Source organism: Kogia breviceps, chromosome 3 (genome assembly GCF_026419965.1).
Source record: "Kogia breviceps isolate mKogBre1 chromosome 3, mKogBre1 haplotype 1, whole genome shotgun sequence".
Lineage (NCBI taxonomy): Eukaryota > Metazoa > Chordata > Mammalia > Artiodactyla > Physeteridae > Kogia > Kogia breviceps.
In genome coordinates this window covers 4,858,400-4,886,133 of record NC_081312.1, presented here as the reverse complement: position 1 = coordinate 4,886,133, position 27,734 = coordinate 4,858,400, and the positions used below count along the sequence as shown (strand labels likewise).

Here is a 27,734-nt window from a genome sequence, read left to right as displayed (position 1 = left end):
CTTGACTGTCACTGCCCGGACTGTGCGGACTGTGCTGACTGTGCTCGGGTTCCCTGGTTGCTTGAAGGCCTGTAAGTGGGGTCCCTTAAGAGCCGCGGCAGCAGGCAGGAGGGCGGGCCCTCCACGAGTGGGCGTGTCCTGCGAAAGGCTTCCGGTGTCTGTCCTCGTGCCCGAGTGGTGTCCGGAGGGCCGGAGAGGATGTTTGCTGGAGCTGGGGCTGGATGGAGACCTGATGGGAGGGGCGGGCGGCGGGCGGTTGGCACACTTCATGCGCTCCCATTGGAAAAAGCGGAAGGGAACGCTGAAATAGAACGTTGGCGTTAGGTCAGCAGGCAAATCAAAATTCCCACAGGTGGGTCACCCGGGCCCCAGGTCTTCAGCCAGCACTCGGGGAGACTGCAGAGGAAGGTGAGTGTGGAGGCATCACATTCATCCAAAGCGCCATGATTGGTTTTCCACAAAGTGGCAGGTTTGATCCAATTGACTGCTTTTCGTTAAAGGCACTCAGACGCCGTAAGAAACAGCCTTGGGATGTCATAGGGAGGGGGCCAGTTGCTGTGCTGTATTCTGTTTGCTGCTCTGTCTGGGGGCTGCACGATGTCTGCGTACAGTATGGAGGGGGAAAGGGCATCAGTACCAAACAATAACCTTTTTTCTACAACATCCAAAACTGGTATGAGGCTCTGTTATCTACAGATGGTGATTGGTTAAACTATTTTCATAGAACAGTTCTGTTTTTATTCACTTTCTGGTAACTTCTGTAGGCCCTGGTTCAAGGACTTAGCATTGCGTCTCATGTACATCTTTTTCTTAAATGTTCTTTGCCATTTCTGGAATTGTCCTTGGTTTTTCCTTAGCTCATAGGTCATAGATGCAGAAATATTATAGTATTTAAGGCATCCGCATCAAGCATCAAATGGCTTTGCATCCAGAAAAACATTTAACAATAACTCAGTTTGAAGCACCAAGCATGTGTAACATGGCTCTATAAAATATAATAAACGCATAATATTGTTAAGCTTTTTAATGCCTGTGGTTCTTGTTTGTTCCTCAATCTCTAAGCCACCTGTTTTCCTGAGTTTCATTACACAGTACAACTGGCTGTAAGGTCCCACTTGGTCTGACGGCTGCCTCAGCTGCCCAGGGCAGATCCTTTGTGGGTTTCCTTCTGGCACAGGAATGGGAACTCCTAGGATTCAATCTTTCTTGTGTTAAGAAGTGCTTTCATAACATAACCTCAGCTCCAAGATGGACTAATGGGCCAGAAGGAGTTTAAATGAGAACCTCACCCACTTTTCTTTTTTTTAAGAATTCAGGACCTTTAAGACCCAGAGCATGGTTTCAGGCCTTAGTAAACAGCAACATTATTATAATTTGTCATTTTTCTTTTTTGGGGTGTTTTTTGGCCATGTGGCATGTGGGATCCTAGTTCCCAGACCCAGGGATCGAAACTGTGCCCCCTGCAGTGGAAGCATGGAGTCTTAACCACTGGACTTCCAGGGAAGTACCTTCACCCACTTTTTAGAAAGCACAGCCAAATGAAATTCTCATGCACTTGGGTCCCTGACCCTCACTCAGTGTTAGTTCTGGAAGCTTCTGTGCCAAAAAGAAAAGCTTACTAAAACTGGGATAGAGTCTTTAACACTTGGTAAATATATTGAGAGCTAGAGAGGATTTAGGGACTGGTGAGCGAAATACCCCCCCACCCTCACCCAGCTAGGCTCCTGTGACTGATGTACAGCAGATCTAACCCCTTAACTCATGTGACTTTACTTCCTCTCTGTTAATGACGGAGGGGCTGCTGACAGAATGTGGCTGAGGGGGCACGTCCAGGCCCACATGAGGCCCAGACTGCTGAGTGGAGGGCCGAGGCCAAGCTGAGCCGAGAAGCAGCCGTGGTGAAAAGCTGTGTGCACATCTTCAGGTTTGAGATGGGAAGGACCTCGGGTTGTTGAGGGCTTTGGCGTTGCTTTCTGTGGGCACCCCCAGATAACACCGAGACCAGCGTCCCTCCTTTGCACGTGCCTGTACCTTCACCCGGTGACAATACCATTTGTTGAGAGCTGTACCCGGCATTGTGAACAACATTTCAGTCATTTCTCTAAACTGCCCTTGCGGGAATTCCACAGAGCACCCCATGCCATGGATGAGGGGCACTGATGAAGGTTCGGGCAGCCGCAAGTCAAAACGCAGGCTGCCTGGCTCCCAGCGGCACCCTGTCTGTCCCAGAATCCTCAGCCTGAGTTCATCTCCAACTCCCTTTCAAAGAAGCCCTGGTCCCTGTCTGTGGCGGACGCCGTGGCCTCTGGGCTCCCAGTCAGGCAGCCTCTCTGGCTCTTAGAAGAGCAGCCTCTCCTGGTCTTGGATCTGGCTCTCCCGGGGTGGGGGGGGGGGGCACTCCCACTGACGGCAATTTTTCAGCTCCTAGATCTGGCCCCAGCTGCTCCTCTCCGGCCTGCCATCACTGCCGTGCCAGGCTCCAGCGTGGGACTTGTCACCGCACCGGAACCTCCAGTGACTCCCCTGCTTGTACCTGGTAAAACCCTAAGCCCCAGCCCCGACCTACTTTTCCAGCCTCTCGCCTCCCTCTTGGAGCTTCCATTTCCAGGGCTTCCCTGTCCTTGAATCGCCAGGTTTATTCATTCAGCTGAGCACCAATGATGTGTCATGTCCCGTTTCAGGTGCTGATGGAACCGCACTAACGGGACTAGGATTACATCTAGTAGAGGAGATGGCAAGAGATGACAAAAGGTGGCAAGAGATGACAAAAGTGCTGTGAAAGAAAAGAGGGGAAGGGGCTGGGGAGGGAGGGCGGCCTCGGGGAAGGAGGCCCCCGAGGAAGGGTGTGCCTGCCTGGCTGGAAGCGACCTGGTCCAAGCCGCCTCTCTTCCATCGCCTTCTGCAACGTGTTGCTTATGTACCGGATCCCCCGAGTGTCCCCGGAGCTGGTGGCCAGAGACCCTCTCCAGCTCTGCCCACCACTCCCCCGCACCCCAGGCTCTGCCATGGCGAGTTCAGGCTCCGGTCCCAGGTCCCACGCTGGCTCGCACCTCCGGCTTTGAAACAGCCCGGCCGGCCGTGGGGGGGCCGCGGGTGGGGCGGGGGTCGTGTCCGGGCTGGTCGCGTCCGGACAGGTGCGCGCGTGCGCGGCGTCGAGGTGCCAGGACCCCGAAAGCCAGCTCCCCCGGAGACGCCTGGCCATTTCGGGAGCCCGAGCGCCACGGGAAGCTTAGGGGCCCTGCGCCTCGGCACCCCACGGCCCCCCCGTGCCCGCCACGGACACCGTGCCGGGGGTGAGAGGGCTCACTCATCCTCCAGCACCCCCTCGGTGCAGCCTGCAGCTGAGCCCCGCTCCTGCAGGTGGACCCCAACCCGGGCCAGGGGGAGGGGACACGGTGGTTGGAAAGGCCTTGGAGCTTCGTCTCCCTCGACGGAAGATGGGAAGCCTGCTCCACCGTGAGGTGGGCGGCAGGGGGGCCAGGGGCCAGCCTTGGAGAGTCCAGGCGGAGGAGGCGCCTGCCCACCAGGGACCAAAGGGAGGAGGGAAGTGGGCGCTCGGCTGGCCTCCAGGAGAGGCCGGGGGCCGGGGACGTCGGGGGGTCATCTGAGCAAGGCCTGGGGCTGGCAGGGCTCCTGGCACACACCCAGACCAGGAAGAGGGTGGTGCCTGCCCGTGGAGGCTCCAAGGAGACCTGGCCACCTTGGCTGAAGTCCGGACCGGTATCGGGAGGGCGGGAGATGCTGAGGCTTCAGCGAGGGGGGCGTGGGAGCTCCGCAGGCCAGTGCTCCTCCCGTGGGCCGGGGGGCCGGGCTGCTCATCGTCCCTCCCCACCCCCCTGAGCCCCGCTCTGCTGCAGTCACCCCCTGCTAGTGCCAGGCCACCTGTTCCCCACTACCCCTGGGGACCTCGGCCTCTGTCCTGGGATGGCCCGCCCCCGTCTGGCCTGTCTGTTCCCTGGCTTCTTCCTCCTGATGTCCCCACCCCCGAGTGCCACCGCCACGGCTGCCCCCAGACTGTCTTCACTGACACCCGCCCCCCGGTCTGTCCCCGGGCGTCCTGATTGCCCCTCCTGCCTCTCAGCCCGCAGGCTGGCAGCAGGGCGCACGCCGCCATTCGGCCACTCAACCCCCTGTCCGGCGTCACCCTCTCCTGCGGCCTTGCCTTTCCTCCCTCACCCCTGACTCGCCTGGCAAAACCCAACCCGGAAGCTTCACAAAGGGCTGAGCAAGGGTCTGCGCAGGCTCAGCTCCCAGCAGCCTTAGCTAGTGTGCCCTGGTCACGGTGGACACTGCCTCCCCCAGGGAGCCCGGGTGGGTGCCGTGAGGTCAGGGTCTGGGCACCAGTGCAGCAAGGGAGTAGAGACCAAGGCTCACGCAGAGTGGGTGCTGGCCTGTCCCAGACTCCTCTGCTACTTGAACTGCCACTCCAACCGCAGAGCTTGACGAGTCGGCCGCCAGGAGTCGGTGGGGCGGGTAAGGTGGGGGGCCAGGCTGATCCTGGCTCCTGTGAAGCGCCTGCCTGTGGGTGGAGGATCGCCGTCCGCCTCGTGACCCTGGACAGGCCCCCACCCCCCCACCCTGCCGTTGTCCTCTGTTGGGCTCTTGGGAGCATTAAAGGGGCTTGTGTGCAAAGGGCTGATCCGTTGTTCCTGCAGCCACAAGAACCCGCCCCCCCCCCCCTGCGGGGGAGCCATGAAGGTCCCGGCTCTGTGTGGGGCAAGGGGCTTTGGACCAGGAGAAATGATGAAATAAGTGAAGGCGGGCCAGGTCGGGCCAGTGAGGACAATGTCAGGAGGAGGGGCATGCTTTGTTCACTCCCTGTGCCTGAGGCCAAAAGGAATAAAAAAAGAAAAAGGAGAGAGGCGCGAAGGGGCAGGGGAGGAGGATACACACGCCAGCCTCCCGTGCTGCAGAAATCAGGGAAAACGGTTTGGTGGGTTGACTCGGGGTTTCCCTCAAACTGCATGGGGGGCTTCACTGGTCTCCCTTCATTCCCCAGTGGCCCCGCCCACCTGCCGCTGGCACCCTCCCCTCCCAGCCTGGAACTGCCCTTTGGCTCAGATGCCCCCACCCAGGCTTGCCTCCTCTTGCCCAGTGTAGCCCACTCACCTCACAGCCTCCTGGGGGGTCTTTAAGGCATGACCCAGATTACCCCCCACCCCGGGCAAAACCTGCCAGCTCCTTACTGGGCAGTGATGCATTTGGATGCAAATGACAGAGAAACCAAGGAAGAGTGTGTGACTGGCCTTCTCCAGGCCAGGCTGGTTCGGTGGTCCACCAAGGCCACGGGGCCAGCTCTATCCCCACTGCACCTGCAGGCGTCCTGTCCCCATTTCATCAGTAAAAGGGGGCAGGGTCAGAGGGCAAGGGATGTGTCACAGCTGCGTGTGTCCCTTTCACAAAGCTTTCTCAGAAGCCCCAGCCAGCCACAGCTTTCATCTCACTGGCAGGATCTGGGACCCATGGCCACCTGTAGCTGCAAGGGAGTCTGGAAAGGTGTTTTTATTTTTTTCTGGACACACCGAAGCACGGAACAAACTGGGATTCCAGGCACCTGGGAGCATCTGCCACGCCGCCCTTCCTTCCCGTCCACCCTCCCAGGCCTTGGCTAAATATGCCCCCTCATTTCCAGCCTCACTGACCCTCTGTGGCCTGGTCAGCTGTTGCCCTTCCTCCAAGACTGTTCAGCTGTCTCCGCCTAGTTACTGTCCCAAGCGTAGCTGAAAGAATAAAGTAAGGGATGGTCACCCAATGAACGGCCATGCAACTGTCAACAAAAACATGGCCAATTGGCACTCACTGATAAGGAGAGATGTCTGTTGTGGGTTGAATTGAGTCCCCTGAACAGACATGGTGAGGTCCTCACCCCAGGTGCCTGTGAATGTGACCTTATTTGGAAATGGTCTTTGCAGGTGTTATTAGTTAGGTCATCCAGTAGTAGGTGGGCCCTTAAGCCAACGCCTGGTGTCCTTTTAAAAAGAGAACACAGGGAATTCCCTGGCCGTCCAGTGGTTGGGATGCCCGCTTTCACTGCCGGGGGCCCAGGTTCAATCCCTGGTTGGGGAACTAAGATCCTGCAAGCAGAGCGGTTCCGGGGTGGGGCTGGGGAGAGAAGACGGAGACCCACAGGTGAAAAGGGCACATGAAGACGGAGGCAGACACTGGAGCAACGTGCTTACAAGCCAAGGATTGCTAGCCACCAGGTGCTGGAAGAGGCCAGGAAAGATTCTCCTTCAGAACCTCCAGACACCTGAATTTCACACTTCTGGCCTCCAGAGCTTAAGAGAATAAATCTCTGTTGTTTTAGCCACACAATCTGTGGGCCGTTGTTATGGCAGCCCTGGGAAACTGCTACAATCTCCAAGATAATTGTCAACTGAAAAAAGCAAAGAACAGAACGGTCAGTACCTGGGCCATGCTTTGCGGGAGCGTGGATGTTCCCACGTGCCGGGACTCGCCTGGGACGTGCCGGGAGGTCCTCCAGGAGCCGGGAGGGGTGCACGGCTGGGAGGAGGCGGGGACCTGGGTTTTCTCTTCGCAGCATAGCCTGGGTTCTGTTTGCATTTTTTACTTTGTATCATGTTAATATAGTATTCATTGCAAATAAAACAAGTAAAAATTCAAATCAGGGAGAAAATAAAATGTCAAAAAATCCATACAAACCCTACACCTCTCCCAACCCCTCCTCCCGCCTGAGTTTTTGGTAACGTTTAACCATCGCAGCATGGGCGGGAGTGGGGGACCCTGGGCTTTAGCAATTGCCTGGTTTCTTTCAGAGGGAAGAGAAGTGAGAGAGAGGCCAGAGGAACCTCACTGGGGAAGGAGCTGCTGTCTGGGACCCAGGGGTCAGGGGGAACACCGCTGGGTAACAGAGCCTGTGACGTGTCTGAGGACACCCTGCCCCGGGTCACCAGCCAGCCCCTTCCTTCGTGCCCTCCTGTCCCCGGAAGCTGCAGACGAGCGTGACGTCACAGGCTGATGCTGGCGATTCAACAGGGTGTGAAGGCACAGGAGAGCCCCCACCCCCACCCCCCCGGAGCGGAAGCTGGGCCCTCTCTCCTGCCCTCCTCCGCGGGCGGGCGGGGCTTCTGGCTCAACAGTTGGAAGGAGAGTCCAGGCTGGTAGCTGTGGAGACTCTGCGTGTCCAGGATTGACTGCAGGAGGCTGGGCAGAAGTGGGGGTGGGCAGACATGAAGACACTCCTTTGGCAAGCGAGGCTTCCTCCAGGAAGCCCTCTCGGACCACTTAGGTTGGGCCAGGTCTAACCTCAGAGGGACAGGTCCATTCGCCCTTCAGAGCTCCACTCAGACCTCCCCTCCTCCGGGAGGCCAAGTCTGGCCTCAGCTAGTGTCCCCTGAGCCCTCGCACCGCAGTACTTGCAGAGAGCGCCTAGCACACGCCGCCTGCCCTGCCCAGCTGGAGGATGGGCCGCGACCAGGCCTCCCATCGCCGGGTCACAACAGACACGGAGAAGCGCTTGCTGCCTGGCTGAGGCTGTGCTCAGCATGTTTGTGAGCTTGACTCCCGTGATCCTCAAGCCTCCATTAGCCCTGTTTTGTAGATGAGGAAACCGAGGGTCTGGAGGTACCCCGTAGCTGGCCCAGGTCATGCAGACCACCACCTCGCTGGCCCCTCTGACTCCAGCGTCGGGGTGGGACTGAGACCTCTTCCTCTATGATACACAAAGCCCCACTGTCTTAAAAAAACAAAGAACACTTTATTCCCTCGGCGGTTTCTGTACAACAACGATGCCACGTGTACAGGGTGGGAGTCCTGTCCTTCCTTGAGCACAGCCTGCCTCCTGGGAGAGCTTATCCCTTTGCCCAAGAGGCTGAGCGCCACCGGGGGCAAAGGAGGCCACAGTCACCTCCCACTTGTGCAAAATTATCCTCCTCCCCAGCCATTCTCACGGCCCTGATGCACTGGATGCGCCCGGGCTGCCCTGAGCTCACACCACAGCCCTGCTTCTAGTGACAGCCCTGGAGCCTGGCTCAGATGCCCTCCGGCCTGGAGGGGCCCAAACCGGCGGTATCTGTGCCCACTTACAGGCCCTGCGAGGATTCACAGGGACACGAAGCGCTGAGCTTGCCTGGGAAAGACACCATTTCCTGGGGAACACTGGTGTTGGTTCCTGGCCGTTGGTAGTGGGCCAGAGCCCCAGACATCCGCTGACCCACGTCCCTATTTTGCAGACGGGCAGCCTGAAGCCCGGAGGGTGGAAAGACTTCTCCTTGCCATGGCTGTGTTTACCTGTTGAGATCTCCCCTCCCACTGACCCGTGCCCGCTGCCCCACCCCAGCCCCTAGGCTAATACGGAGCTTCCAGAAGGTCTCACGGCTTCTTAGTGGTCCCCCAGATCACCCTCCAGTGGCAGCGTCAGGAGTAGGGGTATTCTCAGCCTTGCCGCATGGAGAAGCTGGGGTGCACTGGCAGAGGCTTCAGCTCTATGACATCAGGAGCCCCTGAGCTGCCTCTCCGTCCCCAACACAGACTGGACAGGTGGCCAAGAAGTGTCCCGAGAGCTCCTCCACTGCAGCGTTCGCGAGTTGCTGGCAAGCTCCTGGGTGGGTCATCAGAGACCCCACGGTGGTGTGGCTGGGGTCCCAGGAAAGGGCTGGCGTGTTGGCTGGGTTTCTGGAAGACCCCAAGTAAGAGCGCCAGGCTGGGCGCCGCTGGGGTATCACCTCTGAGCCTCCTGACTGAACAACACGGGTGTGAGGATCCCGTTTCACAGAGGAGAAAACCGAGGATGTCAACTTTGTGGCCGGGGTCACCAGCTGAGGCGTGGAATTCAACCCAGGTCTGATGGAGTCCACAGCCCACGGGGCCTGGGAGTCCGGTGCAGGGCGGTCAGTGTCGCGGGTCCAATTTATGTCTAGGCTGCGTTTTGGAAAAGCGGCCCCGGGAGAGGTCGGGCCCTCTGGTGCTGGGGGCCCGGGCGTCACAGGCTGGAGGGCTGGGCCAAGGCGGGCCCCGCCGGGGCGGCAGACACGGCATCGCCCTCGGGCCGGGCCTCCTCGCCGCGCGCGTAGCTGAGCACCACGGTGACGGTGGCGAAGGTGGCGGCGTTGACGGGGAAGGCGCGCAGCAGCGTGGAGGCCAGCCCGCGCGTGAAGACGCGCCAGCCCTCAGCGCGGTAGCTCTGGCGCACGCAGTCGAGGATGCCCTGGTAGCGTGGGGCGCCCCGCAGCCCGTCAGCCTGCAGCCGCGACTTGACCACGTCCAGGGGGTAGGTGGAGAGCCAGGACGCGATGCCCGATGTGCCGCCCGCCAGCAGAAGCTTGGGCACCAGCAGGCGGTCGCCCGGCTCGCAGCCCAGCGCGCGCGTCAGCACGTCGTAGGTGAGGAAGTAGACGCCGAAGCTGGGGGTCTCGCGCAGCAGCGTGGACACCATGCCCCGGTTGACGCCGCGCACGCCCTCCCGCCGGTAGACCTGCGCCAGGCAGTCCAGGGGCCCGCGGTAGGTGCGGCCCGGCCCCGCCTCCTGCAGCTGCAGCCGCGTCTTGGCCAGCTCCATGGGGCAGCAGATGACGCACTGGATGGCGCCCGCCGCCGCGCCCGCCAGGAACTGGTTCAGCGGCGAGTCCTGGCCCAGGGCCCGGAGGGTGTTCCCCTGCACGCCGAACACCAGCGCGTTGATGAAGGTGAGGCCCATGAGGGGCGAGCCCAGGCCGCGGTACAGGCCCAGCACCTGCGGGGCGCACAGAGACGCGTCAGGGGCGCTCCCGCTTGGGGTCCGGCGTTGCCCAAGCCCACCTCTCCAGGGACCCTCCATGCAGCTGGCGGCGGCCCCGGCCCACCCTAGCGGTACACGAGGATCAAGCAGAAGTTTAGAAGAGCCGAAGCCCTCAATCTGAGAGGCCCGGGCACTTGCACCCTGCCGTTTGCAAAGCCTGGATTTGCCCAACAGTGGCCCCGCAGCCTCTTTTTCCAGCTCTACGGTCTGGGGGCCGCAGCATCCCAGAGGCTGGTTCCCCGCCACACCCCCACCGGCCCCAGGCCACTCACGCTTTCCTGCTTGATGATGGCCTGGAAGCAGTGTAGGGTCCCTCGGTACTGGGGCTTCTCCATGCTCTGGACCTGGAGCCGCACCTGGAAGGAGGGCCCGGTGAAAGGCGGGCTAGTGGAGCCAGAACGCCCAGCTCCCCGGGGCCAGCACTCAGGACACCCGGGGAGGCTCTCTCTCTCCAGGAGGCCCGAGGCCAGACCCAGAAGGCAGGGAGCCAGGGAGCTTTCTGTGGCTTTAGGAGTTCCAGGGTGGGGCAGGGCTGGGTGTCTGTGCCTCTTTAGGGAAGGCTGTCAGTGGGCAGTCACAGGGACAGCCAGCTGCAGAGGGGCAGGGGTCCCCAAGACCCGTGCTCCACTACCTCTCCACCACGTACGGACAGTGGGCCGTGAGACATCTCTCAAGACCTCCCCCCGCTCCCGGTAGCAAACAGTGGCCGATGCCAAAGGCGCCCAGGATCTAACACCCCACCACACACTCCCTTCCTCGGGGGCTGGCAGCGCGCAACGGGCACTGAAAGTGGGGAGCCTCGGGCCTCGCAGGCCTCCCGCTTGGTTTCTGCCGGCGTCCCCCGGTGAGGGCAGTGGTCATGAGTTAGTAAAGCAGGAGAGCAGCTTGGCAGCCTCCTTGGGGACCGTGTCAGCAACTCTGGGGCCTGGGGGATCAGGCTGCGCTGCCCTTGGAGCCCAGCAGGCCAGAACCTCACTGTGAAAGCGTTCTTTGTTGACCGAGAGCTTATCTCTGTCCTTGATACGCAGGCCCCGCAGTGCAGAGCAGCACATTTCCTGAACTCCGAGTCCGTGTCACGCGGGTCGGGGTGAGCTAGGTTAGGTCCCATCCCGGGAGCTGCTCTCAGCTCTGACTCAGAGATTATCACCATTACAGGCATAATCACTGGCTGAAGTGGGTTCGGTCACTCCCATTTCAAAGGTGGGAAGACTGAGGCTCAGAGATGTTCTGCAACTCGGTCAAGGCTGTCCACTCCAGGGACATGAGTGGCTGTGTCGGTCAGGGCCAGGGTGGGGTAGGGGTGCTGGGGAAGGCACTGACAGGAAATGTTTTGTAAGGAAAAAAAGAATACCATCTCGGCACACGAGGACCTCACCCAGCAGCTAGCAGCCGCTGCTCTGAGAGGCAGCTGACCACACCGAGGGCACCCTGCGACGTTCACCCCAGCACCCCTCCCTGCCCTGGCTGCCAGCTCAGAGGAGAAAAGCACAACCACTCGATGAACTTGGGGAACTTGTTAACACCGTGAGCTCTGTCTCAGGTTGTTTCTGTGATGGGAGGCTCTTCATTTTCCCTTCAATGTTCTGGGGTCTCGGGGGGACTGTCTCTTCCTCCTGTGGTCCCCCGGCATTGGCACCAGGAGGGCTGTGTCGGCAGACACGATGCGAAACCGAGCTGTTCCCTCCAAGCGTTGGACTTTCAGACACCCTGGCGGAGTCTTTTAAGTCTTGACAGGATCTCATTTGAGGACTGATGGGCCCACCCCTGGAAAAGTGGTCATTCGCACACAAGCCCTGGAGGTTCCCAGATCCCCGAAAGGGCTGGGAGACCCCACGTGAAGACTCCCTGATCCAGAGGGGGCTGATTTTTCTCAGCCAGCCCCCAGGGCTCCCACCCCAGGATCTGGGCTGGGCCCAAGCTCACCTCACACCCTCCCTGTCCCTAGCTGGGGAGGGAACTCTGGGGCATGGGGGGTGGGGAGGGGCGTGGCGGGGTGGGGTCCAGGCCCAGGGTCTGATGGGGGGGAGCGGCGGGGGGGGGGGGACGACAGAGAAGAGAAGCGTTGGGTTCACCTGGTCTGTACTTACTAGCGCTCTCTCCGGGGTGAGGCTTACGCTCATCTACAACAAAGTTACATTTTGCTATGGATGGAGACAGCCCCTAGCTCAGAAAGTAAAGGCGGTTAAAGCAACACAAAATTTCAACATCACATCCAGGCAGAGACCCCCGAGGCCAGCCCCCAGCCTCCCCGCCCCCTCCCCTGCCCGGGCCGGCTGTTCCCTGGTGAAAGAGGGCTCAGACACGGTGTCCCTGGTCACTGTCACATCCAGTGACACAGGACAGAAAATGGCCTTCCCACAGAAACATGTGCGAAGGCGGTGTGTCTGCGGACAGCGGCTGCGGTTCTGGGTGCAACAGAGGAAAACCAAACTTTGGACTCAGATTTCAGCTCCAAAGACCTGGAGGAACAAACTGCCAATGTCGCGGCCATAAGACAGGGTGGATGGACATGGAACACGGGTGTCCCTGCACGCATTCCGGAGCCCAGGTCTAAGTCCATGAGGTTCAAAAAGAGGTAAAACGGACCACGGATGAGAAGTTAGGATGGTGGCCGCCTAGAATAGGGGAGGGCGGAGGTGTTAGGAGGGGAGGGGGGCTTCGGCGGGACCGGCCTCGTTTCTTCTTCCAGGTGTGTGCTTCACGGTGATTCATAGATTCGTACACAGAGTGCGTGTGCACATTTCTCTGTGTGTGACACTTCAATTAAAACAACCACCGCAGAGCTATGAAGTAAATCCCACCTTTGCCAGAAGCAAGCAATATATATGGGCCTGTGTACATGTCTGTTTTTTGGTAGAATCATTAACAAGGTTTGGGGGAAAGGTTACATAAAGGACTGTTGTTTTTTGTTTTTGTTTTCTTTTTAGTTTATATGTCTCTGTTATGGTGAACATTTTTTATGACCTACATTACTTCTGTAATAGAAAGCCAACCAAAAAAATATGTACCCGATGATTAAAAGACATCAAAAAAAAAATCACATTTCCCAATTTTCTTTGACTGAGAATGCTTAACTTTTATAATGGAAAAGTCAGTTAAAAAAAAAAAAAAAAAAAAAAGGCCATTGGTGATAGAGCATTAAATCAAACCAGATGAGTGTCTCTAGAATCAGCACAATTTAATAGTATCTCAGCCCATGGGTGGGACAACAGTGTCAGTGGTGATTGCTGGGGGTGGGTTTTCTCCCCCTTCAGAATAAAAAGCTTGGTTTTTTTTTTTTTTTTTTTTTTTTATGAAGAAGGAAACAATGTAAATATTTTAATAAAAACAATCCCACCGCATTTATTGTCATCTGGTAATAACATAAAGGTGAGCAAAACAATATGAATAAATGCTTTAGAACTACACTTCTAACAAAGGACACCTAAAAAAACTGTATCGCCTTCTCAACAATTTCTCACTTCATTGATCATTTCTAGTTGGAGACACTTTCGAGCAGAGTAATTTTATCTCCTTTTAGCTTGATCCGACTCAGTCGTTTTCTTGACTTTGTTTTAGAATGAATCTCTTCTGCACCATCTAATACGAGGTTCATATACTCATCAAAACCAATGGTACAGCCCTCTATCCGCATACTCACTTGCTCATAAAGCCACACCTGAATCCGAGACTGATGCTGCAAAAAGCATCGGAAGCTAAGATCGATGCGGTGCACCATCAGCGTCTGCACCTGGCGGCCCTGGCCCTGGCACGCCGCGGTGGAAGCGCGCCATGACCACACCACCCCAACACACCAAAAGCTTGGCTTTTTCAACACAGCTTTGCCCAGATGTGATGCTGGTGGGCCAGGGTGGCAAAAACACAGTTCCAAATGGATCTCCTCAAAGCCCACCCTCCAGGTGCCAGGTAAGGTGCGGGGAGAGGGGTGTCCCGGGGGCAGGAACCCAGAGGGGCAGAGGTTCCTATGCTCAAATTACTGCCGGGGGTGCTGCTCATGGCTCAGAAGGTCCGAGGGAGCTAGAGACGCCAGAGCAAAGTGCCCCCAGCCTGGCGGGCCTGACTGAGGGGCCGGGGGCGGGGAGCTGCAGGAGGCCTGGCCAGGCCTGGCTGAGTCCGAGCTCAGAGAGGCCTCTGCAAAGCTGGGCTGAAGAAGTGAATCAGAGACACTTCCTGGCTGGATGCAGCTCTGAGAGGCATTCACGACACGTGAACACGCGACAGAAACACAGCATGACGTGGACCCTGCCTTGCTGTCCTGAGCTGCTCTGGCCCGTGGGCAGGCTCCGGGGGGTGGCCAGCTGGGCAGACACCGGCAGCCGTGCGGACAGGCTGCCCCAGCACCTCACTCTCCACAGGCCCGTACGGGGGCTCAGGGGCTGCTGGGTGGCCAGAAAGCCTGGCCTTTCCAACTCCTCCCCAGATTCGCTGAGCGGCTTGGAAGGAATTCCACGCCCTTCGGAACGAGCATTTCAGCCTAGCACAAACTACGCTGTTGCGCACCGGGCCCAAAGGCCTCAGTAATGTTGCCAACCCCTCACTGTGCAGGTCAGAACAGTTGGCCACAGGTAAAGTGACTGGCCCACAGTCCCATGGCAGATCAGCCGGGCAGGGGGCCCGGAGCTGCACAAGGCCCAGGGACAGACTTTTTTTGTTTTAGGGGGCGGGGAGACTTCGCTGAGTGGCTGGAGGGATCTGAGTCCCCCGACCAGGGACTGAACCTGGGCCCTCAGCAGTGAGAGCGGGGAGTCCTAACCACTGGGCCACCAGGGGGTCCCCGGGACAGACCTTTTTAAAGTCAGAGCCAGCTCGTAAGGCAGGACCCTCACGCCTGTGCTGGAGAAAATCCCTGCCCTAGTTCACAAGACTTGTTCTCAGCCCAGGAACACCTGGGTTCCTGAAGAAAGAGGAGACAGGGAGTCCTCTCAAACCCACCTAGGGATGACGTCCTTGCCTGTGCTCTGCCCTCGCCCCCCTGGGAAGAGATGCCAAGTTCAGTGTTCACAGGCGGACACCAGGTCTGGCCTAGTGCCTGCTGCTGGCAGCTCAGCGGGCTCCCAGGGGAAGCCGGCAAGGAAGGGTCCTGACTTGGCTATAGTTGAAGGACCAAAAAACCCCAGCAACGGGGGAAATCTTATTTGGGAATTTCCAACTGGGTACGCGGACTTCCTTGGTTTCCGTTGAGGCGCTGGAGAACCTGGGGCCCGACGGCGTGCCAAGGTGCCGGCTCGCGGAGGGGGAACCGGGCGCCGGCCCCGGGGCCATGCTCTGGAGCCACCAGCACCCTACAGGTGCACACCAGCCCTGGGGAAACGACTGCTCAGTTTCTCAGCCCTGACCACCACTGCTCTGTGAAGATCACGGTCATGGAAAAGGCTGATAAGGTTTGATTCGTCTGTATTTTCTCTCTGAACTTTCTTTCTTTTTCAGGAAGCTGTCTGGAGGAGTTCTGCGTAAAGATATGGTGGGTGCCCCTTGCTCTGGGTGGGAGGAAACCTGTCCTTTGGCCCCTCAGTCCCAGCTGCCCAAGCCCCAGGATGGACCTCCAAGTTCAGCCCCAGCTGGGAGAATGTAGGGACAGGCCTGGGAGGAAAGGCCGACGGCCCGGCGGACAAGCTGCCTCTCACCTGGGCAGCAGGGAGAAGCACCCTGACTCTACCTTCATTCTAGAACCTGTGGGAGGACCTTGGAAGGGCTCCCGAGGTGGTGCCCGAAAAGGGGGGGTCCAGCCACCAGGACGCTGCAGGCCTCCCTCCAATGTCTGCACCTCACGAGGGCCTGAGAATAAAACCTCGACGAGAGACTCACCTTGACCGTGTCAAAGGGGTGTCCCACCAGCACACCTGCCACACCTGGAGGGAGAAAGGAGGACGTGTGACCCAGATGCCTCGGAAGCCGCCGCGTGGGGCGTGGTTCTGGCGAGGACGCGCCTGGCACATCCCGGGAGCCCCTTAATCCTCTGCGTGAGGGTGAGTGAGGGTGACGGCCCCGAGGTCAGGCCAGGACCTGGCCAGCTCAAAGCTGGTGACCCTCCCTCTGCCCCGCTGCTCACTGCAGGTGACAACGGAAGTTCCTCCCTGGGAGGCTGCACGCGCCATTTCTAAGATGCTCACATCACTCCAAATACCTGGCACGGCTGGGCGTTCCAGGGGCTCTGGACTTGGGGCCAGCCCCTCGCCCAGATGTGAATTTTCCCTCTGTCATTTACCAGCTGGTCGAGCTCACAAAGCACTCGATGACTGAGCACCGCTCTCACCTGTGCAGGTGTGAGGATCAACCTCCCCGGGGCCGCTACGGGCCCCGGAAGTGCTGACCCAGGACCTGAGGCGTTCGCGCTTGGTCATGTCCCAGTCCAGACCTGTCCGAATCCAGCCCCCCTCAGAGGACAAAGGCTCCCCCTCCAAATGGCCCACAAGCACCCGTCAGTCCTGCATGCTGTGTGGGTTACAAACATCCCTGTGAATCGGGCAGTCTTGTTACTCTGCTTCACGGAAGAAGTGAGGCTCAGTGAGGTCGGGTAACTGCTGCACTGACTCCCATGCTTTCCTCCCTAGAATTTCATGTGTGTACATCTTACAGTTTTTCTTTTTGCTATATTTAAATGTATAACTAAATATAGCAATTAAACAGGCTAACATTGGTTGAGTAACAAACAGTAACGTTTCTACCTTCTGGTTGCCGTTCTTAGTTTTGTCCATGTACCAACTCTCTTTCTTATATATGTAAAGAAAGGACCATTAGCCCGTTTTACAGATGAGGAAACTGAGGCATAGAAAAGTAATATGTCCATGCCACACAGCTAGGTAAGCGGTGGAGCCGAGATCTGGACCCAAACCTTCTGACCCTGGAGCCACCCTCCTTAACCACTCAGAGCTAGCTACCTGTCAGAGCTGGTTACCACGCTTGCGGATGCCCAGAAGTCAACGGGAGTTATTACGCTTCTTCATGAATTGTATTTTTAAAATTTATTTATTACGTTTTGGGCGCGCTGCACAGAATGTGGGATCTTAGTTCCCCGACCAGGGATCGAACCCGTGCTCCCTGCACCGGAAGCGTGGAGTCTTAACCACTGGACTGCCAGGGAATTCCCCCATAAGTTGTATTTTTAATCCTTGTATAATGTCCTCTTCATCTTGTTTAATGCTTCGGACCTTAAAATCCACTTTGTTTGATATTAGCTTTGCCAATCCTGCTTTTTGGTCACGTGTGTCTGGTATAGTTTTGTCCAGCTCCTAATTTTCAACCTTGTCTTACTGCTTTGTTTTAGTTGTTCCACAATCTACAGCTGGGTTTTGGTTTCTACTCCAGCCTGCAGCAGTCGCAGATTTTGCCAAGACAAGAGATCTGACCTGATTCCATCTTATTTTATGGGCATGACCTATGTACTTCCTTTCCTTTCCACATTTTTGCTGGTTCAGGCAAACTACTATTTATACCCTTTCTGCTTGTTAATCTGTAAGTTCAGCTAAGAGTTACTTCTGCTTTTGAACACTCATAACCCTTATGTAGAAAACAGGGTAAGAACCGTCCCCGCCATGGGGTGAGAGTAGGAGGCTCTCTCTGCCCTCTACTGCCCCACCCTACCCCCAAGAGGGTTCCCACCCTGCAAGCTGCCACTGATCTTCACCTACAAACCCCACGAGACTCGAGGCTATTCCTTCTCCTCTTCACCTCTCCCGCCATCTCGGGGTCTCTACGCCGATCATTGGAGCCTTTCTTGACTATGGCCCTCAGTTGTAACACGTGGGAGACATGCCCTCTGAACTCCTGCTCATCTGCAAAATCTGTTTCTTTATCACCATTAGGGAAAACAGTCCTGTGCTCTGGTGAGAGTTCCGGGCCCAGGCCATTAAGGGCGGCAGTGTCCCAGAATCTTCTGGTTTCCAGTGCTGCAGATGAGAAATCTGTTGTCAGCGTGTCTGTTCTCCTTTATCAATAATTTATTTACTCTATGAAGAAGCCACTGAGATTTTATCTGTAGATTTCGGGAATGTCATCAGGAGATACCAAGGGTGTGTCTTTTTTCTTTAAAAGAACTCAGCCTGGAACTCCCTGGGCTCAGACTAGCCTTTTCCTGATCAGAGGAAATTTCCTCTATTATCTAGTCATCGTACTCAGCATCTCCAGACCTTTTTCTCCCTCTGGGACCCCTAACATTCACGGGTGGGTGAAAAGACACCCCAAGCCTGTCTTTCCCCTCGAAACTTCCACCTCTGTGTTTCTGGTCTTTGAGACACATTTTGTTTTTATCACTTAAGATCTACCTTCTTTTTCATTTCATGTTTTGAATTTTCTGAATTTGAAAATCCTAGTTCTAGAACCTCCTTTCCTGGGCTGTAACTGGATCTCCTCGGGTTCCGGAAACCTAACACTGCCTGGGGTGTGTTGCCTGGCCTTCCTTCTCTCTCCAGCCAGGCCCAGCTGGGGCGGGGGCCCCCTTCCTGTGGGTGGATGCCCCCGCCTCTGGTCCCAGACTTGCCCAGGTGCCAGCAACAGCCTTCATCAGCCTCTGGGGTGGGAGAGGCGCCCCTCATCCCACCAAGGGCTCCGAGAGCAGGCAGCTGCATTCCCATCTTCTCCCTTGATTTGAGTGCCCTCAGGCGAAGGGCTGGCCCGCCTCACCCCAAACATCCCCATCCACAGAAACAAGAGTCGGCTATGGGCCTGCCTCCATCAGGGCCTCCAGTCCCCCCAGTCCTTATCCTTTTAACCTCCCAGGCACCTTGAGAGCCAGGAGGCCTAAGGGCCATCTCCCTGACAGGGGCTACAGTCACAGCAGCCAAAGTGGACCGCGTCTCCCAACTGCAATGCTGGTGCCCGCTGCCTTACATACATAAGCTGGCCTCTGAGGGGCAACTCCCATCCCATGACCCTCGACGGCAGGAGGCGGGGCCGCTGTCCTGGAAGCGCCTGGCGGAAGAAGTGGTGGAAGGGACCCCAGGATGACTGAGCTGTCCCCCACATGCAGGGTCCTACTGCCTATGGTTGAATTTCTCTCCTCCCATCCATGCCTGCGGCAAGGGGACCCCCCCTTCAGAGCCCAAGGTCAGACCAGGAACTGACCCGTGGTGGGGGAGTGCAGGTGGGCATCAGGACCCTTCCACCCCGGGAGACCTCGGGGAAGCTGTCAATCAAGGTCCCACCCACACCTCCCGGAAGGTGAGGTTGAACACATGGCCCACACCCAGCCAATCAGAGGTGACGTACTGTCCTTCCTCCGGGGGAATCTGAATCAAGAGGCACCCCAGCTGCGGAAAGGCAGCCTTCATCTGCCCTGAGCCTCCAGGCCTTGAGGAGCTCAAACCCCAAGGAGCCAGGCAACCTCTGGGGGCCAGGCCCCAAGGTAGGGGCGCCGCCTGCGCCAGGTTCCTGGACGGCCCCTCTGCTCTGGCCAGGCCGTGCCAGGGGCCCGGAAGGCAGGCCTGGGACACAATCAGGTCACTGTCCTGTGGGCTGGCCCCTAGCGCCTGTGAGGCTGGGGGAAGGGACGAGCATGGCAGCCTCTCTCCACTTCTGAGGGCCTAGGCTTGCCCTGGGTCAAATAGACCAGGAGAGGGTCTCTTCTACCCTCGCCCGTCTCTGCACACACAGTGCGGGAGTAGGTGGGCACCACCAGCCCCAGGCTTCCACCTGGATCCAGGTAGGGCAGTCAGTTTGGGGGCTGTGGAGTACCTACAGCTCTCCAGGGTGCTGGACCCTGGGCTTGCCCCAACCCTGGGGCCTGGACAGGGTCTTTCCCAGGTGGGCTTGGTGAGGATGGGCAGATGGCAGCCCAGGCAGGGTCCTGGGTGAGCAAGAGCCCAGAGTGACGTAACAAGCGTGCCTGGGAATACGGGCCTGGCCTTAGGGTGAGTGTTCCCACGCCAATCCCCTGGATCCCAGGACGCCTGCGTGAATGCAGAAGGAATCCTGCCCCTCTGGGGAAAGAACCCACACTCCGCCCGGAGGAAAGGGGCTGGAAGGGGTGTTGGCCCTGGGACTGAGCCGCCACTGGGGGTGGGTAGAGAAGGGCCTGGGGCCCAGGAGGAGCCGGCTGCCTGGTGGCAGGACACTAGGGGAGGTCCCTCGAGGGGGAGGGGAAGAGCAGAGAGTCGAATGAGGATGGGGGGATTGAGAGCTGGGTCCACAGAGGCCAACCCCTGCTGTCTCCTCTGGCACCCTGGGCTTGGGAGGAATGCTCCCCAAATTCCTGAAAGCTCTGGGGTCTGGAGGCCTGACTGGGTAACCGTCTGGGACACTTCCTGGGCACACCCCCTTCTCCACCAGCCCTCCTCTCCTGCAGAACAGGAAGCTAGCACCGCACTGGTTTAAATGCGAGACGCTCCCCTTTCTTCAGGGTGCCCACGGCTGGCAGGTAGCTGAGAGCTTTATTAAAGACAACAGGAGCAGGTGCTGGAGAAGAGAAGCACCTGATGTCAGAGACTGGACAGGGCCTGGGGACACCCAGCCAGCCCTCTCCCCGTGAGGCAGAGCCCTGCCACTTCTGTCCACTCTGCTGAATTCCTGAGGGCTAAACCTGGCTCCCAGTGAATACCTGTTGAATAAATTAACTCTACAAGTAAAAGCTGAGAAACTAAAGGCCAGAGAGGCAAGTGCAGAGCCCGACGCCCAACGGTCAGGCCACAGCAGAGCCTGTACGGCACACCGACTCAGGTCCTCCCGTGGACACAGGACCCCAGAGCCGCGCCCTGCCTCCGGTCACACGCACGCGTGAGACCAAGGCCTAGCTCGCGCGGCGTGTCAGGCCCACCCTGCCAGCCGGGTGGAGTCTGACCCCCAGCAGAACCACGTAGGAGGGGGGCGGGGTGCCAAAGCTTGACTCGGTGCCTGGGGTCGTGCCGGCGCCTTTTACGCCATCTCCCTAGGGCGTCGTCCAGGGGCCCCGGCCCCAGCCCCACCCAGACGGCTACGGGAGAGGGGGTAGAGCCAGCTTCAAACTTTTGGGGTCGATGGAGGGGACCCTGCTCCAGGTGGGCGCGGGCTGGGGGAGGGAGAGGGAAATGGTCTCGGGGCCTCGCCGTCCGCTGGCCTCGGGCGAGGAGGGAGGTGGGGCATCCTTCTGGCAGCCCCCTGGCAGCCACGGTACTGTCCCGGAGCGCCAGACCTCTCGTCCGAACGTGCCCCGAAGGACTTAGAAGACACCTGCCCTCGCGGACAGCGCGCTAGGCGCCCTCCCGGCTTGCCGTCAATTCACGCCCACGAGAATCCCGTGAGACAAGAGCACTGTTAACCCATTTTACAGACGAGGAATCCCCAGCCCCAGGGTAAGCCACTGGGCCGAGAGCACGCAGGTGCGCTTGCCTCCCAGCCCGGACGCCTCGCCCCGGCGGCCCGGCGTTCCCGGCCCCCGCACGCGCCCGGGCAGGACCCGCCCGCCTCCTTACCCCCAGCGCATCCAGCCAGAAAGTCGAGCGCCATTGCCGGGTCCTCGGTGAGGCCGCCCTTCCTCCTTGTCCTCTTCCTCTGGCCCCTCGCCGGGCTCGTCGCCGTCGAGAGCTCCCCCTGCCCTGCTGGGCCGGGACTCGGCCTGGCCGCCGGGCCCTCCTGGCACGGAGCACCGCGCAGGCTGGGGTCTGGCGGCGGCGGCGGCGACGGCTCAGCGCACGACTCCTCGCCGGCGCACGTCCTTCTCTGGCCGGCTCGCTGGCCCTTGCCGTCGCCCGCACACCGCCCGTGGTCCCTCACCTCGGTCGGCGTGTCCGGCCACTCGAACCGGCCGGCCGGGCTCGGGCGGGGCGCAGAGCTCAGCCAATGGGCAGGCGAAGCTCGGACAACACCCCGGGCCCTGCGCGCCACCGCCGCGCTTCATTGGCTGGGCGGACCTGGGGTGGGCTGGGCGGACCTGGGGTGGGCGGGGCGGGAGGCACGTAACAGGCAGGCAGGGGGGCAGGCGGGCGGGGGAGCTGCGGAAGCGCTGAAGACAAAGAATGTGCTTCGTGCGCCCGCCCGCGCCGTCCCGGGCGAGAGAGGAAGCCGGGTGTGTGCTGCTGCGGGAAGGTGGGGCCCGGCCCGGCCGGGGAGCCAACGGCCTGCGCGGCCCGGGAGCTAACCGGCGTGCGCGATGCGGGTCAGCGGGGCGGGAGGTGGCGTGCGCTCGCTCCGGACTGGGCCTGGGATCCTGGGGCCCTGGGTTTAGATCCCGACTCGGCCGCCCAGGCTCAGGGTCCTCGCCTGTATAATGGGGACACGCCGCGGTAACGAACGTGGAAGCGCCAGGACCCTCCAAGGCCTGCAGGCTCGGACACTAATTGTCACACTCCTCGAGCGGCGAAACGCCCCCTCGGGGAGTCTTCGCCCTTCCCGACTGTGCGCCCTCCAGGCGGTGGGTCTGGGGCTTCCGGCCGCCTGGCTTACCTCGGGAGGGGCGAGGGGCGTGGTCAGGCCCTCGCGGGCCCGCACCTGAGCGCGAACTGTGGGAGCCGCGGAAGGTTGTGAGGCGGGGGAGATTCCTGGACTGGTCCGAGAGCCGCAAGGCGGGAGAGGCCAGATCGCGGCGGGTCCATATCGGCGGCCAGGCGCTGTGTGGCAGGAAGGGACGGTCCTCGAGCCGCGGCTCTGGGAGGCCTGCGGGCCTGGAGAGCCAGGAGGAGGGGAGGGAGGGTGCGAAGGCGAAGTGGGAGGGCGCTGGGCTCCGGTCTACGCGGATGGCTGGGCGGCGGGAGGTCGGGGGGCTTAAGTAGGAGCCGAATCCGACGCCGCTCCCCGCTCCTCCCCCCCCCCCCCCAGTCCCCGAGATTGGCAGTGGCAAGGGACCCTCTCCCTGCTCCCTGGGGAGGGTCCGGGTCAGAGATTTCCCCAACCCTCCTTCCCCAGCGCCTCATGAAGTCCCGATTGGCCGGTTGGGACTGGGCTTGGCTGGACGCTTTCTCCCTCACAATGGGACTGCGCCCAAATTCCTTCTTCATGCTCCTGTGGTCAGGACCACACCTTGCGATGTGGCAGATCACACAGTTCTTTTATTTGAATTTTACTGTTTCTGAAATCGACACGGGGGTTGCCATGGATATGTATCTCATGGACAGGTTTTAAAGATTATATATATGTGGTACTAGGGGGTATATGTCAGGAGTATGTACAATAAGTAGTGAACCCTGGTGGTACAGAGGCCACTAGGAATCCAACGATTATGTGTGGTTTCCTTTTTTTCTTTTTAGCATCATAGAACATTCCGTAAGCAGAGACCCAAACCCAGGTCTGCTGACTCCTAGTCCAGTGCTTGTGATGGCTGCTGGGCCCTGAGCTAGGGGTCTGGAGGCCTGAGTTTGAATATCGCCAGCCTCTGACCCAGCTCAGGCCTCAACAAGGCCCATGAGCCAGAAAAGCATGTGGGCCCCAGGAGCAGCCCAGACTCAAAACAGGGGCAGGAGTTGGCTGGAGGCTTCTGAGGCCATGGCGATTAAACTGGACAACCTACATCCAGGTGACTCACCTCTAGGAACAGGGGGCCCCTGGGTGACTGAGGCCTCAGGAGGTAAAGCACAAATGCCTGCAGCATCCATCCCTGTTTTTGGAGCTTTGAGAGGAGAATCAAGTGCCTTAACAGGGCAGTAAGTCAGAAAATTATTATGGACCAATTAATAAGGAGACAAAGAGGACCCTCTTTGTTTCGTTTTTAAGAGAACACAAGTGCATTGAAGTTAATGTCATGCCTGGGGCAGGTGGCGTGAGCCCTGACTCCTTGCGGGGGATCCTTGGGAAGGGGCCCAGCAGCCTGGCGCAGAGTAGGCACTCAGTATTTGAGCTTCAGGAAGCTCCTTGGAGGGAAGCCCCGTTTGGACCGACCCTACAGAGATCCAGGTGGGGGAGCTGGTAGCTGCAGGGTGGGATCCTGCAGGCCAGGGAGGAGGTGTGAGGTGTGAGGCCTCTAGCTGTGCATCCTGCAGGGAGGGCTTGGAAGTGGGGCTGGACTGGGTTGGGGGCGCAGTGTTCAGGCTGAGGCTTGTTGAGTTTGGGGACAAAGGTCCAGTATGTGGTGAGCAGTAGAAGGGTGGTCTCTGGGGCAGGTTTGCCCACAGTGGCCTGTTAGAGAGGCCTAGGCAGCAGGTGCTGGGTGGTGACCTCCAACCAGGAGCACCCCAAGGGCAAGTCCAGGGTCTGTCCCGTTCATCCCAGGATGTGCTTGAAATAGCATTTTCAAGGCTGTGAGGAAGGGGTGAAAGCAGGCCCTGCGAGGGGCTGGGGTCACTCGGGTGTGCTGCTGGCTTACTAAACCCTGAGACCACATTGCTCCTGAAAGCCATCTCTCCCTGAGAATCATGCATGCCCCTGCTGCCCGGGAATCACTCCCTCTGGTGGTGCTCGGGGCCTGGAGCCGGGACAGGGCAGGCCCTCCTCCCTGACCTCCTGGGCCTTCCACGACAGCTGGGGAGAGACCCAGAAGCGGAGAAGTCATGGCCAAGTAAATGAGTACATCCTGACAGGCCTGCATTATTACATCAGCCACTGGGGTCCATGTCTGTTCTTCTTCATTTCCTGAGGATAAAATTACAGCACAGAATGTGCTTTTTCAAGCTTCTCACGTTCCACGGGGCCCCAGGACCCTTCCCCCTCCCAGGGGAGGCCACCTTGCCGGGCTCCGACCCCAGCCTTTAAGAGGTGGGAGGGGCCCAAGGCCAGAGCAGGAGGACAGCTAGGAGGGGAGAAGTGCCACCGGGGACCAGGGGTCAAGCCAGGTCACTGAAAGTGCGCGGTAGAGTATTTATTTTGCACAGCTTTTATAAATTCTTACACAAGACAGTTTGGGTTTGGAAAATTTAGAAACACCAGCAGGTTAAAAAAAAAAAAAAAAAGGGTCATAAATGTTCTCACCCTGGAATCTGATGAATTCAGTGATGGGAGGCTATTTGGACCCTGGGTGGGGTGGGGAGCAAGGCTGGAGCTCAGGGTGTCACAGGGTGAGTGGGGTGAGGGTGGGGGCCGAGGCATCTGCTGTGTAGACCTTCTGGGGTGTTAGGCCGTGCCAGAGGGTGCACAGGGCGAGGCTGTGGGCCAGGACAGGCATGGTTCTAGGATGGAAGCCACCGGAACAGGTTCCAGAGCTCCTGGGCAAAGACTGGTGGGGAGGACAGGGCTGTCAACTGGCCCCCCCCTCACTTGGAATGAAACCCAAGCTCAGTGCCTCAGAGCCCAAGGTGACCTGGCTGCACCCTCACAACTCCAAGCTCATTTCCACCTCAGGGCCTTTGCACTGACTGCTTCCCTTGGGTGGGAGCTCCTCCTCCCAGCCTGGCACAGGTCATCTCCAGGACTCAGGTCCCTGCTCAACTCTCAGCTCCTCAAAAGGGGCTTGGCTGGGGGGCCCCCCCAACCCCATCCCCCTGCCCTGCTTTCGTCCAGTTCCTAGAGTGACATTGTATGTTCCTCTATGTGTTTATCACCTCCCTTCCTCTGGCATGTTAGCTCCACCAGGGCCGGGACTTTGCCCTTCTTTACTAACACTAAATGGGGCCTGGCACACAGCAGGGGGTAAGCAGGCAGTCGAGGAGCCTGCCCTGGGTGAGTGAGTCTGGGCTCTGGGCTGTCCTGCCCTGTGGCCACGGGTATCCCACCCCAGACCTCTAGGATTGGAGTTTCCCAGAGAGACAGCTAAAATGCAGATTCTAGGGCCCCACCTGGGCCCTCGGAGCAGGCAGGGGCAAAACCTGCATTGAAACTGACCTCTTCAGGGGCTGAGACCGTCTCCAAGGACAGGTTCAGGAAGCTCTGGCTCAGTTTTGCTTTTCAGTCTCAACTGGGACCCCTCCTGGCTGTGTGGTCCTGTGAGCCATCTTTGTCTCAGGTTCGTCATCTGTCAGATGGGTTCAGGAGGATTCTAGGGGCCAGAGCAAGTGGAGGAGCTCACGCAGAGGGCACAGAGCAGGGGCAGACCCGGCCTTGCTGTCGTTCCTCCAGAGCAAAATGCCCGGCTCTCTGCCTTTATCCATTGACACCTTTGCAGGAAACATGGAAGATCAGAATTAATTAATCAGCTGAGGTACTGAAGGGTTTCCTACGGGATTCTTTTTTTTTTTTTTCCTGAAGTCTTCTTAAACCCTGACCCCACAGCTGGGCTCTAGACCCTGGCTCAGGAGGGCCTTCTAATGGCTGCTGAAGATGCTGCAGTGACCAGGCGGGGTGGCTTTGTGCTGGGGGCCTAGAGACCCAGCCCTTGGTGCCGATAAACGGGCTCTGCCCAAAGGGTGTCTTTCTCCCGGTGGATAAACGTCTGCCGTCTGCGTGTCCCTCTGGCCTGTGGTCCAGTCTGCACTGGGAGTGACTCAGACACCCCAGTGAGGGTGTCTGCTCTGGGCCTCAGAGGGTGGAGGGTCTGGGACCCCTTAGGGACAGTCAGCCAGTGTCCTGGGGGCCCCTCTCGAGCCCACGGCGCCCAGAGTTCTGTTGGGTAGATTTTGCTGAATTCACATCTCTCAGTTGAATTTAGTCATCCCCAGAGCGGCCACCACGCTGTGTGGGGGGGGTTTCTTGCATCTTCCTCCAGCTGCAAACAGTCACAGTTTTTCCCCAGGGCCACCTCTCCAAGTGAGCTTTGGTCTCAGCTGTGCTCCGCACCCACTTGGCCTTGGAGTGAGGACCGCAGAGGCAGGATCAAGGCAGGCTCTGGCCAGGTTATGAGATGGCCGGAAACTCAAGGTGGGGAGTGATATAAATAGACATGGCAAGTGCTTCTGGTGTAAAAATAGAGCTAAGGAGATCTGCCTGGGGTGCCCCGGACCCGGAAGGCCACAGGGGTGGACCCCGGCTTGGGTTGGGCTAACTGGCCAGGACAGGGGGGCTGGGCTGGGGGGAGCTCGGCCAAGCGTGGACATGGCGGGTGTTTGCTGCCCACGGGCCTCCTGGGGCCGGGCCTCATCGGTGCCCTCTGGAGGCCTCACTGTCACGGTGGGGGACGGCTGGGTGGGCAGGCGCCCAGTGCAGTGGCCAGAGGAGGGCCGTGTGACCCCACCCAGGCGGAGTCGGTGGGAGGGTGGGGCAGGAGTGGGCGGGGTGGTGCCCCTGGCAGGGGTACTGGCTACTGAGCCCAGGGGCGTGTTCGGGGACGGCAGGGTGGCAGGCAGGCTCCTCGCGAGCGCCGGAGACCACGAGACCACGGAGAAAGGGGCTTAGAGAAAGGCCTCGGCACCCTGGAACCCAGGAGCCCTGCTGTGGTTGTTGGACCCAGAGTCCAAGCCCCCCTTTTCCAGAACCTGTCCGGGTGGGAGGGGCCTTTGTCAGCTCCGTATCCCTCCTGGCTTCCCCTGTCCTCCCCGCCCATACTGGGGCAGTTACCCAGCCAGACGTGAGCCCGCGCCCGACTGGGGCAACCGAGCAGGGAGAACGGTCCCCTCTGCCACCTGCCCCGCTGCTTTGGGCTCTGCCCTCTGGAGCCCCTGTCACAGGGCCGTCCTTGGGCCCCTTGGGTGCCTGACACTTGGCTCCTGTGCCACTCGGCCAGGGGCCACGCTCACCTCCCAGGTGAACCCCTCTCGGGGCCTTGCTGTCCAAATGGAGGGTGGCGGGCCGGCTTCTGTCACCCGTCTTTGAGCATCTGTTGTGCCAGCGGGGGTCCAGGTGAGCCTGCCCTCAGGGGCTTCCTGTCAAAGTGTGCCTCTCTCTCTCCTTCCCAGCTGGCTCAGGCGTCTCCGCCCTGGCGCTTTGTCCCAGCCTCCCCTCCTTCACTGGCCGCAGCCACCTCAGGCCCGCCGCTTCCCCTGGATGTGCCGTGCCCACAACCAATGAGATGTGTCCACACGCTCCAGCCAGCGTGGTCCAAGCCCCTCCCAGTCCTGGCCCGCCTTCAGCCTTCCCCCAGCGCTCCCTGCCGGTCTCGTCCAGGTCTCATCCGTGCTGAGGTCGCCTGTCCAGGCAAGCGCTCCTCTTGCTGCCTGTGAGCAATTTGTCTTTTTTTTTTTGGCTGCACTGCGTGGCCTGCGGAACTTCCCGGCCGGGGATCAAAGCAAAGCACCCTGCGGTGGAAGTGCAGAGTCTTAACCGCTGGACCACCAGGCAGGTCCCCCGGTTGCTC

The 27,734-nt window shown here is 59.2% G+C and overlaps 2 protein-coding genes and 1 long non-coding RNA gene across 6 annotated transcripts; all 3 read right to left on the bottom strand.

Moving 5' to 3' along the window:
* Positions 1-7,697: 7,697 nt before the first annotated feature.
* On the bottom strand, positions 7,698-22,260 carry SLC25A29 (solute carrier family 25 member 29). Of its 4 annotated transcripts, none has more exons than XM_067027761.1 (5): positions 21,118-21,527; positions 15,542-15,585; positions 11,824-11,896; positions 10,009-10,092; positions 7,698-9,691 (listed from the first exon to the last, which is right to left on the bottom strand). In XM_067027761.1, exons 3-5 carry the CDS (start codon positions 11,854-11,856, stop codon positions 8,942-8,944), a joined length of 867 nt encoding a protein of 288 aa, XP_066883862.1. In that variant the 5' UTR covers positions 11,857-11,896; positions 15,542-15,585; positions 21,118-21,527; the 3' UTR covers positions 7,698-8,941. The 4 variants fall into 4 exon arrangements, with proteins under 4 accessions (XP_066883862.1, XP_058912364.2, XP_066883863.1 ...); XM_059056381.2 differs by having other exon boundaries at positions 11,824-11,856; positions 21,118-21,473; XM_067027762.1 differs by having other exon boundaries at positions 11,824-11,900; positions 21,118-21,465.
* LOC131752040 (small nuclear ribonucleoprotein E-like) lies at positions 13,133-15,398 on the bottom strand. The gene is made up of 2 exons (XM_067027577.1): positions 15,361-15,398; positions 13,133-13,698 (listed from the first exon to the last, which is right to left on the bottom strand). The coding sequence occupies exons 1-2, from the start codon at positions 15,396-15,398 to the stop codon at positions 13,212-13,214; spliced, it is 525 nt and encodes a 174-aa protein (XP_066883678.1). The 3' UTR covers positions 13,133-13,211.
* A 2,158-nt stretch (positions 22,261-24,418) lies between the features above and the next one.
* LOC131753291 (uncharacterized) lies at positions 24,419-27,308 on the bottom strand. Its single transcript, XR_009334779.2, has 3 exons — positions 27,178-27,308; positions 25,391-25,662; positions 24,419-24,785 (listed from the first exon to the last, which is right to left on the bottom strand). It is a non-coding gene; the product is annotated as an uncharacterized lncRNA (long non-coding RNA).
* Between the last annotated feature and the right edge of the window lie 426 nt (positions 27,309-27,734).